At 39.5% G+C, this 10,855-nt stretch overlaps 1 protein-coding gene across 1 annotated transcript; it reads left to right on the top strand.

Annotated features, from left to right (window-relative positions):
- The first annotated feature begins 1,742 nt into the window (after window positions 1-1,742).
- Window positions 1,743-9,475, top strand: LOC137714132 (putative receptor-like protein kinase At3g47110). Its single transcript, XM_088690266.1, has 3 exons — window positions 1,743-2,686; window positions 7,669-8,788; window positions 8,893-9,475. The coding sequence occupies exons 1-3, from the start codon at window positions 2,132-2,134 to the stop codon at window positions 9,258-9,260; spliced, it is 2,043 nt and encodes a 680-aa protein (XP_088546392.1). The 5' UTR covers window positions 1,743-2,131; the 3' UTR covers window positions 9,261-9,475.
- Window positions 9,476-10,855: the final 1,380 nt, after the last annotated feature.

Below are 10,855 nucleotides of genomic sequence, written 5' to 3'. Positions count from 1 at the left end.
CTTAAACGTGCAATTTACTCATCATACCTAAGCTTGTTTGAATGTGGAATGTTACCAACCGTCTAAGGACCTTTGCGCTCTACTTCTTGGCTCTTCCTCTCATTTTGCAATTTCTGAAAGATGATCTGCCATGTCTTATCTAGTTCACTCTCTAAAGATCAACTTTGTGAAAAATCAACTAAATCAGAAATCGTTTAACCATTTGATTTAGTTGTTTCAATAAATTTAAATCGTTTAAATCAGAAATCGTTTAAATTTAAAATGATTAAATCGTTTAAATTCACTCTCTAAGTTAGACCATATAATAGTTGTAATAATTTAAATTTCACAACTCATTCTTTGCACACAATTCTCGGAAATCGAAATTCTATTGTGGCTTATGTAAATTGTTTAGCTTTGTCATGCATGACCTAAAAATTGGACAAACAAATTCCCATTATCTCATCACCTGTCTCTCTCAAATGAGGATTCTGGTTGTGTAGCATGCTTGATTGCTTGAACAAGGCATTCAATCTCTTCCTTATCTTCCTAGAACATTACTAAAATATGAGCAGCCAAGCCTGTCGGCTTAATTATATTTAGTTAAGTGTGGCTAATTACATCGCCCACATGTCTCCATGTTGTAAAATCTTTGATCCATCTTCAACAGTCAAGCCTTTCCCACCGGCCGGCTTAAATCAACTCTTCTCTTAACTTCACGCCATATATACATAAAGAGTTGCTAATTTCTCCGGTTAACATTTGAAGGCAATGAAATAATTTATTCTTTATGTGGATGTCATTTGCTTTTTTTATCTTCTTATTCTCTGCCGCTAGTTGACTTTATACACTTTCTATTTGAATTAGCCATGGGAGTCCAATTACAATACAAAAATACATTTTTGCCCTCATACAGTTTTCATGTGACGTCCGTCTGACCAAGATAGATGAACAATTAGATAATTTTTTTTTTTTTTTTTTAAATCTAACGCCAGGGAAAAATTGACTATTTATAAAAGTTCATGAGGATAATCAGCTAAAATTAAAGTTCAGAGGGGAAATTAACAACTAATAAGTTATCAATTTACCAATTTCACATCGCGCAACTGATAATTCACAATGGAGATTCTGGTTGTGAAATTTATCCTAGCTTACTTATCAGTTTGCAGTGCAGTGACTCTTGTATGCTGTGCGCGGGAGTGCCAATGAGACGGACAGGCGTGCATGGCTAGCCTCAAGGATCAAATCATGGAGGATCCTCATCAAATCATGAGCTCCTGGAACGAATCCATTCACTTCTGCATGTGGCGTGGTGTCACATGCGGTCGACGGCATCAACAGAGGGTGACAAGGCTGGAGCTTCAAGGTCAAAATTTGGTGGGATCCCAATCCCCACACATAGGTAATCTGAGTTTCCCAAGGATACTACAGCTGCAAAACAATAGCTTTCATTCCTTTAGAAATTGTGCATTTGCACAGATTGCAGGCACTATATATATATTCAATAACTCATTCACTGGCTCTATTCCAAGCAACATATCATATTGCTCCAACCTTGTCTTTTTGATTTGGGTTTCAACAGACTGGTTGTGGAACAATTCCTCCAGAGATTGGGTCCTTGTCGAAGCTTCAAGAATTGGTTTTACAAAGTAACAATTTAACAGCAGAGATCTCTCCTTCCTTGGGTACCCTTTCGTCTCTCGAGGCATTTGCTGCCTATGGTAATAACTTGATGGGAAGCATCCCTATTTCTCTAGGCCAATTGAAAAGGTTAACATTTTTGTCATTGGGCATAAACAACTTGTCTGGTGTCATCCCTCCCTCCATATATAACCTTTCTACTCTCCAAGCTTTACACGTAGTATTTAACCGAATTCAAGGGACTCTTCCCTCGGACTTGGGAGAAACTCTTCCTAATATCCAAGTTCTTAACATTGCCCAATATCAATTTACCGGATCCATTCCTCTCTCAATATCCAATGCTACAAGTGTACCGACCTTTCATGTTGGCTTCAACAATCTAACTGGGCAAGTACCCAACCTCCAGAAGCTTCATAACCTCCAACATTTTAATATTCAAAATACTCATCTCGGAAGCGGCAAGGAAGGTGACTTGAATTTTCTCTCGGACTTGACGAATGCCACAGAGCTAATGTGGCTGATTATTCCTGTGAACAACTTCAGAGGAACGCTTCCCACATCAATATCCAATCTATCAACCACGATTGAAAGATTTTGGGTTTACACAAACCAACTAGATGGAAGCATCCCAGTTGGCATGGGGAAATGGATCAACCTGCAATCGTTTGCTATGGAGGACAATAGCTTCACAGGTGATATCCCCTCGGACATTGGGGAGCTTTCGAGACTTGCAGAATTAGACTTTTCAGCAAATGAATTAACTGGAAGCATTCCGTCCTCTCTTGGGAACTTAACCAAGTTAGGCAGACTCTTCTTGCAAAGAAATAATCTTCAGGGAATCATCCCTTCAAGCCTAGGCGAAATCCAGCGGAATTGGGATCTTTCATATAATAACCTTAGTGGCACAATACCTCCAAAAGTTCTCAGCCTCTCCTCCTTATCAATATATTTGAACTTGTCTGCAAACCATTTTACAGGTTTCCTTCCCATGGAGGTTGGAAAGATGACCAGTCTAGGTGAGCTGGACATTTCTGATAACATGTTAACCGGAGAGCTGTTAACCCAAGTCAATCTGCCGTTTCATCCACTCCATGATTTGATGCTCCACATGCAGTACAGAATCCTAGTTATTGGAATGCATTTCTGGAAAGGAATGTTGCATGTGGTTGCTGTGCTGTTGCATCTGGACAGCAAGGAGGATAGTCTGTTGCATGTGGTTGCTGAGCTGTTGCATCTGGACAGCAAGGAGGATAGTTTAATATAGCTGTGCTTTTTATTATTGTTGCATCCGATTGCTGCATGTGTGCTGTTGCTGCATGTGGCATCGGTGTAAAGCTTTCTCCTCATGTGGCATTGGTGAAAAGCTTTGATCTTATTGTGTATAAGTATGCCTTCCCATAAGGCTTTCAAATAATGAAAATGTATGACAATTCAAATCAGATAGTTCAATATGGTATCTAGAGCCTTTGCTGTCTAACGACAAAGATCCTAACCTGTTGTTTTTTTTTTCTGTCCATCATCGCTTCCATGGCTGGAAACAATGTCCCTGCTATCAACCCTAACCCCCAAACCACCACCTTTCAACCTTTTTCCATTATCATCAATATCAAACTTGATAGAACCAACTACCCACTGTGGTTGGCTCAAATTCTCCCTATTTTAAAAAGCCGGGACTTGATGGGGTATGTTGATGGCACCTTGGTGTGTCCCCCAAAACATGTTGCTGGTTTGACAACCGTGAATCCTGCGTACACAACGTGGGTGCAACAGGATCAAATGATCCTTAGCTGGATTAATGGATCCCTGACTGCGTCTGTCTTGTCTGTGGTGGCAAGCAAAAGAACTGCTCGAGCTACTTGGGAAGCTCTGGAGCAAAGGTATGCATCCACGTCTCAGAATCGTATTTTGTTTCTAAGGAATGAATTGTTGCAGACCAAAAAAGGTGATCTCTCTGTGGCGGATTACCTTGATCGCATGAATGCCATTGCTGACAATCTTGCTCTTGCTGGGCAACCTGTGAGTGATGATGAACTGGTCCAGATTGTGTTGAATAATCTTGGACCAGCGTATGAGATAACTGTGAGCGCAGCACAAGCTCGTGACAACCCTATCACTTATCCTGCCCTTGAATCCTTGCTGCTGACAACAGAAAGGAGAATGGTGGAACACAATGTTCCGTTGGTTGAAGGAGCCACTGTTAATGCCTTCGTGGCTTCTTGAGGACGTGGGGGTGGTCGTTCTCGTGGTGGTGGACGCGGGAACTACTCACATCGTGGTGGTGCTCAACGAGGTCCCAATCCTCGCCATTACAATGCTTCGCAGAATAATCAAGGTACTGGCGAAAGGTTTGTTTCTAGTGGTGATAGAATTGTCTGTTAGATATGTGGTAAACCAGGTCATCCTGCGTTGGATTGCTACCAGCGCATGAACACTGCCTTTGAAGGACGAATTCCGGCCAAACGACTCTCGGCCATGACTTCTTCACCAATTACTCTTAACAAACAGCAGAATGGTTCTTGGCTCCTAGACACAGGAGCCAATGCACACATTACTCCTGACTTTCAGAATCTGGCTAATCCCAAAGAGTATCATGGGAATGAAGGAGTAGGAGGTGTAGGTAATCACACGGGCATCTCAATTGCACATTATGGTTCCAGTAAACTTCAAACTAAATCTTGCTCATTTGTTTTACGTGACATTCTTCATTGCCCAACTGCCTCCACTAATATCCTTTCTGCTCATCAGTTTACCCTAGATAATGATTGTTACTTACTCATTTTTCCCCATGTTTTCCTTGTAAAGGACATCAAGACACGGAAGACGCTTTTCCGAGGGAGATGTGAGAATGGGTTGTACCCATTTCCAAATGGCAGTGGCTGTCTCAAGCATTCTGTTACTGCATGTGTGGGAGTTCGAGTGTCGGTTCAAAAGTGGCATGCACGTCTTGGCCATCCTGCAAAACCAATAATCAAGTTTTTAATTTCAAAAAAATTGGTACCAATTCATGGTACCTCTGATGTACGCTTTTGTGAGTCATGTCCTCTAGGTAAAAGTACTAAATTACCTTTCCAATTGTCCGAGTCTAGGTCTCAATTTCCTTTGCAACTTATTCATTCAGATGTGTGGTGTTCTCCAATTCCTTCTAACGAAGGTTTTCGTTATTATTTGTTGTTTGTGGATGATTATTCACGATATTCATGGATTTTTCCCTTGAAACAAAAATCTGAAGTTTTTCCGATATTTGTGAAGTTTAAAGCCAAAGTTGAAAATATGTTTAACCAATCCATAAAAACTCTTCAATGTGATGAAGGTGGTGAATATAAGAATCACTCTTTTCAAAGGTTTCTTGATATTCATGGTATTTCTCAACGATTTTCTTGCCCTAAACATCCTGAACAAAATGGTTTAGCTGAACGAAAACATCGACATATTGTCGAAACTGCCATGGTTATGCTTGCTCAGTCTTTTATATCAACTACGTTTTGGTTTGATGCATGCTCAACTGCCACATATCTAATAAACCGATTACCTACTCGTGTATTATTTGATACATCTCCGTTTGAGAAATTATTTCAAAAAAAACCCAATTATGAGTTTTTGAAGGTGTTTGGTTGCCGTTGCTTTCCATGGCTAACACCATACACGCAAAACAAGTTACAACCAAAATCAAAGTCCTGTGTTTTTCTTGGATATTCTTTGAACCATCAAGGATACAGATGCTTGGACATGACCACAAGACGAGTTTATTTGTCTCGCCATGTTCTATTCGACGAGGACACATTCCCTTTTAAGGGACTCACATCTCCTTCTGACAGTGTCGACGAACAAGGTAACAATTTTTTCCCTCATATCTTACCTAACTTTCCATTACCCACTACTCCACCATCCATGGTTGAACCTGTATCCCAGCTCAACCAACCTTTAGGACCCTCACTATCATCAAATGAGCAAGCTTTAGTAACTGAACATAGTGTGCAACCCACTGTCCCTAGTGATACTGGACATTCTATGACTACACGGTCTAAATTAGGGGTTCTCAAACCAAATCCAAAATATGCTATGCATGTTGCACTTGATAACTCTCTTGTTGAGCCTACCTGTTTCAGTCAGGCAGTCAAACATCAGGTGTGGAGAGAAGCTATGGCGCAGGAGTTTAATGCACTACAAAGAAATGGAACTTGGAGCTTAGTTCCGTACAAATCTACAATGAATGTGCTACCCAACAAATGGGTGTTTAAAATTAAACATCACGCTGATGGCACTCTTGAGCGTCATAAAGCTCGATTAGTTGCCAATGGTTTTCATCAGAAAGCAGGTGTGGATTACACCGAAACTTTCAGCCCTATGGTAAAGCATAACACCATTCGACTCGTGTTGAGTCTTGCTGTGTCAAAGAAGTGGCCTGTACGCCAACTTGATGTGCAGAATGCGTTTTTGCATGGATACTTAAATGAACACGTTTACATGAGACAACCATCAGGCTTCATTGACAACCAGTTTCCTCATCATGTATGTAAGCTACATCGATCTCTTTATGGTCTCAAACAAGCGCCTAGGGCTTGGTTTCAACGGTTCTCTGATTTCTTGTTTCAACTAGGGTTTGAGGAATCTACGTGTGATTACAGCCTTTTTGTGTTTGACAAGCAGGGTGTATATATTATTCTATTAATTTATGTCGACGACATTCTTATAACAGGGAACAATCCAAGCCAGGTTGCTCATTTGATTCAGAAACTTGGTAGTTTGTTTCTAATGAAAGATTTGGGACCGCTCGGTTATTTCTTAGGCATTGAAGTGAAGTATAATGGTAATGCCATGCATCTTTGTCAGTCTAAATATGCACTGGATCTCCTCACTCGCACAAAATTCACAGATGCCAAACCTATTTCTACTCCTGTGTCGTCTGGTCAGAAACTGAGTACTCATATTGGCGATCCTTACGTCAAACCAGAGATGTATCGCATTGTTGTGGGGGCGCTCCAGTACCTCACCATCACACGACCTGATCTGTCCTACGCTGTGAATCAAGTGTGCCAGTTTATGCATTCCCCGAAAAACACACACTGGATGGCAGTCAAGAGAATTCTTCGGTATCTAAAGACTACATATAATCATGGCTTACTGTATCAACCAGGAACTGCTACGTTGACAGCTTATTCGGATGCAGATTACGCTGGCAACCCTGATACTCGTCATTCTACAGGTGGTTTCTGCGTTTATTTGGGTTCTAATCTTGTCTCCCGGAGTTCAAAGAAGCAGAAGACCGTTTCACGTTCGAGTGCAGAAGCGGAGTATCGCCAGTTAGCTTATACTGCTGCAGAATTATCATGGTTAAGGTCTCTCTACAAAGATCTTCATTTAAATTTGGTTCCACCAACAATTTGGTGTGACAACATTTCCTTAATTGCCCTGGCGTCCAATCCAGTCTTCCACTCGCGCACTAAGCATCTGGAGGTCGACTACCATTATGTTCGTGAAAAGGTGGTTCGACAACAGCTTGTAGTAAGTTATGTGTGTTCTCAAGACCAGCTTGCTGACATTTTTACTAAAGGCCTCTCTTCTTCACGATTTAAGTTTCTTGTCTCTAAGCTTCCAGTTGTTCCCCCACCTGTTCGCTTGCGGGGGGCTGTTAACCCAAGTCAATCTGCCGTTTCATCCACTCCATGATTTGATGCTCCACATGCAGTACAGAATCCTAGTTATTGGAATGCATTTCTGGAAAGGAATGTTGCATGTGGTTGCTGTGCTGTTGCATGTGGTTGCTGTGCTGTTGCATCTGGACAGCAAGGAGGATAGTCTGTTGCATGTGGTTGCTGAGCTGTTGCATCTAGACAGCAAGAAGGATAGTTTAATATAGCTGTGCTTTTTATTATTGTTGCATCCGATTGCTGCATGTGTGCTGTTGCTGCATGTGGCATCGGTGTAAAGCTTTCTCCTCATGTGGCATTGGTGAAAAGCTTTGATCTTATTGTGTATAAGTATGCCTTCCCATAAGGCTTTCAAATAATGAAAATGTATGACAATTCAAATCAGATAGTTCAATAAGAGCTTCCGAGCAGCCTTGGTAATTGCGAGAGTTTAGAAGTTCTACACTTGCAAGGAAACTTGTTTAAGGGGTCTATCCCTTCATCTATGGCAGCGTTGAGAGCTATTCGAGATTTAGACCTTTCTCGTAACAATCTTTCAGGTGAAATTCCACAATTTTCAGATGATCTTGTATTCTTGGTGAATCTGAACCTGTCATTCAACGAGTTTTGGGGGTCCGTACCAACTGAAGGTGTATTAAAAAATGCTTCTTCAATTTCAATTGTTGGAAATACAGGGCTCTGTGGAGGGATTGCTAATCTTCAGTTGCCTAAATGCAACTCTAAAGGGTCCACAAAAGGAGGATCATCTCGTAACCTTAAATTAATAGTCCCACTAGTATCCGGACTTGCATTTCTAGGAATAGCAATGGCGCTGTCCTATTTCTTTCTTTGCTCGCCAAGAAAAAACATTGAAGAAACTCCGGGGAGGACTTTGACGAACACTTATTTGCAAGTGTCGTATTCTACCCTCCAACAAGCTACTGGTGGATTCTCTTCGACTAATTTGATTGGTGTGGGTGGTTTTAGGTCTGTATACAAAGGAGTTCTTACTGATAAGGATGATAAAACTGATCAACTTGTTACTGTGAAAGTGTTTGACCTGTTACGCCATGGAGCATCAAAGAGTTTCATAGTTGAATGTGAGACTCTAAGAAATATCAGGCATCGAAATCTCGTCAAGATTATAACTGCATGCTCAAGTATTGATAATCATGGCAATGATTTCAAGGCTCTAGTTTATGAGTTCATGGAAAATGGGAGCTCAGAGGAGTGGTTGCATCCACCTACTGATATTGAAGCGATAGGAGATCATACACCCAAGAATTTAAATCTTCTTCAGAGGCTAGACATTGCTATAGATGTTGCTTTTGCAGTAGATTATCTTCATAATCATTGTGAAACACCAACAGTTCATTGTGACCTCAAGCCAAACAATGTTTTTCTAAACGCCGAGTTGACAGGACATGTTTCTGACATTGGATTAGCAAGGTTTCTCCCACCACTATCAAGTAATGTCTCAGCAAATCAAACCCAGACAAGTTCAATTGGAATACGAGGAACAGTTGGTTATGCTGCTCAAGGTCCGTATCCTCATATCCTATATGCATAATACAAGTGAAGATATTTTTGTTTTCATATATTTACAATTGTGGTCACATTGTTGTTTTCTTATATTTGTATGTAGAGTATGCTATGGGAAGTGGGGTCTCAACAAATGGAGATGTCTACAGCTTTGGCATTCTCCTATTGGAAATTTTTATAGGGAAGAGACCCACTGACAACATGTTTAGTGACAACCTGAACCTCCATAATTTTGTCAAGATGGCTGTCCTTGGACAAGTTTCTGAGATTACAGATGCACCACTTCTTCAAGGATACACAAATGAGACTCCCAATCAAAGCAGCTCGAATGTTCAAAAAATTGAGACATGCTTGAGCTCCATATACAAAATTGGAATTGCATGTTCTGTTGAATCCCCAAGGAATCGACTACAGAATATCAATGATGCTGCATCTGAACTCCAATCCATTAGGAACACTCGTCTTGCATAGAAACTTCTTTTACGAGGTTTTGTGAGAGGGAAATGGTCATGTGCTGCGTGTGAAGTATTCTATCTTGTTGGAGCTACAGTAGATGTGGTAATTTGCATAGTGAATAATGAACAACGACTCGATAAGGTTCTTGTGTGAAAACTACACTATTTCTTGTATTGCCTAGATCCCCCTATGTTACTTAAAAGGAAAAGAAAAGTCTATCACTTCTTGTTCTATTATGTATATATTCTACATAACATTGCATCTAATTTGTTATCCAATTCAATCCAAATCTCGACTCTAACCGAGGCTTATACATAAACATAATAATTTGCTTGGTTGGGAAGCTTCTGGATTATTTCATGGAGAGTTCGTAATGTCGTCATACAAACAGTATGTTTTTATAGGTTATTGCGTCCTTTTTTATGTCACAGAAGCGATGAATTCTAAAGGACAATAGTTTTGTAATAAGAACAATACTTAGCTATTCAAATAATGAGTAAGAATTTTTACTTAAAATTATTCATTGTCGATTTATAGAACTCCATTTTTATAATCAGAACCGTTTATATTATAAATCACTCTATAAAGATTCCCTTTGTAAAAAATCAATTAAAACTAAGGTTGTTTAGTCATCGAACTGTATAAAAACAAATGAACGGAATTGGTGAAAGCATTACAAACAGTGTATGTATTTGCTAGAATAGATTAACTAAACAACTTTAGTTTTAATTCATTTTTTACAGAAATGGTTTTTACAATGTGATTTTTAATATGAACGGTTCTGATCATAAGCACAAACTCTGTAATTCGAACACGAAGAGTTTTTGAATAAGAATTCATACTCATCTGTAACCAAATATTGTTCTTGTAATAATATAAATAAATTTAACTTAGTTTATAAACATTTTCTTTATTCACTTTCTTGGCAGTAAGGGACAGTAGTCGTTGGATAGAAATGTCAAAGACTCAAAGTTTAGTTCGTGCCACGAATTTGTTGATTAAATTTAAAACCAATTGATTATTCCTATTCACTCTTTCGATATTGACTCTCTGGCCCTCAAAATCTACATGGTCTTCAAATTGAACTAAAATTCTCTCCCCTGTCATTTCCTTCCATTTTCTCCTTTCTTCAAAATCTACATGATCCCACTCCCTTCAAATTTATTACCACTTGCATTTCTCTTCAAGTTAATCCTTGAAAGCAGCACCAGTCGAACCTTTAATGATTGGGATTTTAGCTAGAATAGCCCCTTTTATACAACAACAGCAGCAAAGTCTTATTCTAATAAGTGAAGTCGACTATATGAATACTAAAATGTCATATGCCTTCGGTTTTGTGCCAAATCTTTCGTTAACTTCAAGTACTCCATGTCTTTTATTAAAACTTCTATCCAAGTCTTCCTAAATCTTCCTCAACTCCTTTTCTCTTGAGTCTTTATCTCATAATTGTATTTTATTACCAGAGCATCTGTAGCTCTTTGTTTCACATGTCCAAAACCACCTTAACCGATTTTCTCTCATCTTATATATTTTCAATCTGAAAGTGTTTTTTGTAGTAGTTGTTCAATGTTCAGGGCCGACTTGCTTGACATCTATTTTCCAGGATGATA

The sequence above is a fragment of the Pyrus communis genome, chromosome 3 (assembly GCF_041283825.1).
Source record: "Pyrus communis isolate YQ-2024b chromosome 3, ASM4128382v1, whole genome shotgun sequence".
Classification (NCBI taxonomy): Eukaryota; Viridiplantae; Streptophyta; class Magnoliopsida; order Rosales; family Rosaceae; genus Pyrus; species Pyrus communis.
This window is presented reverse-complemented; position numbering and strand designations above follow the sequence as displayed.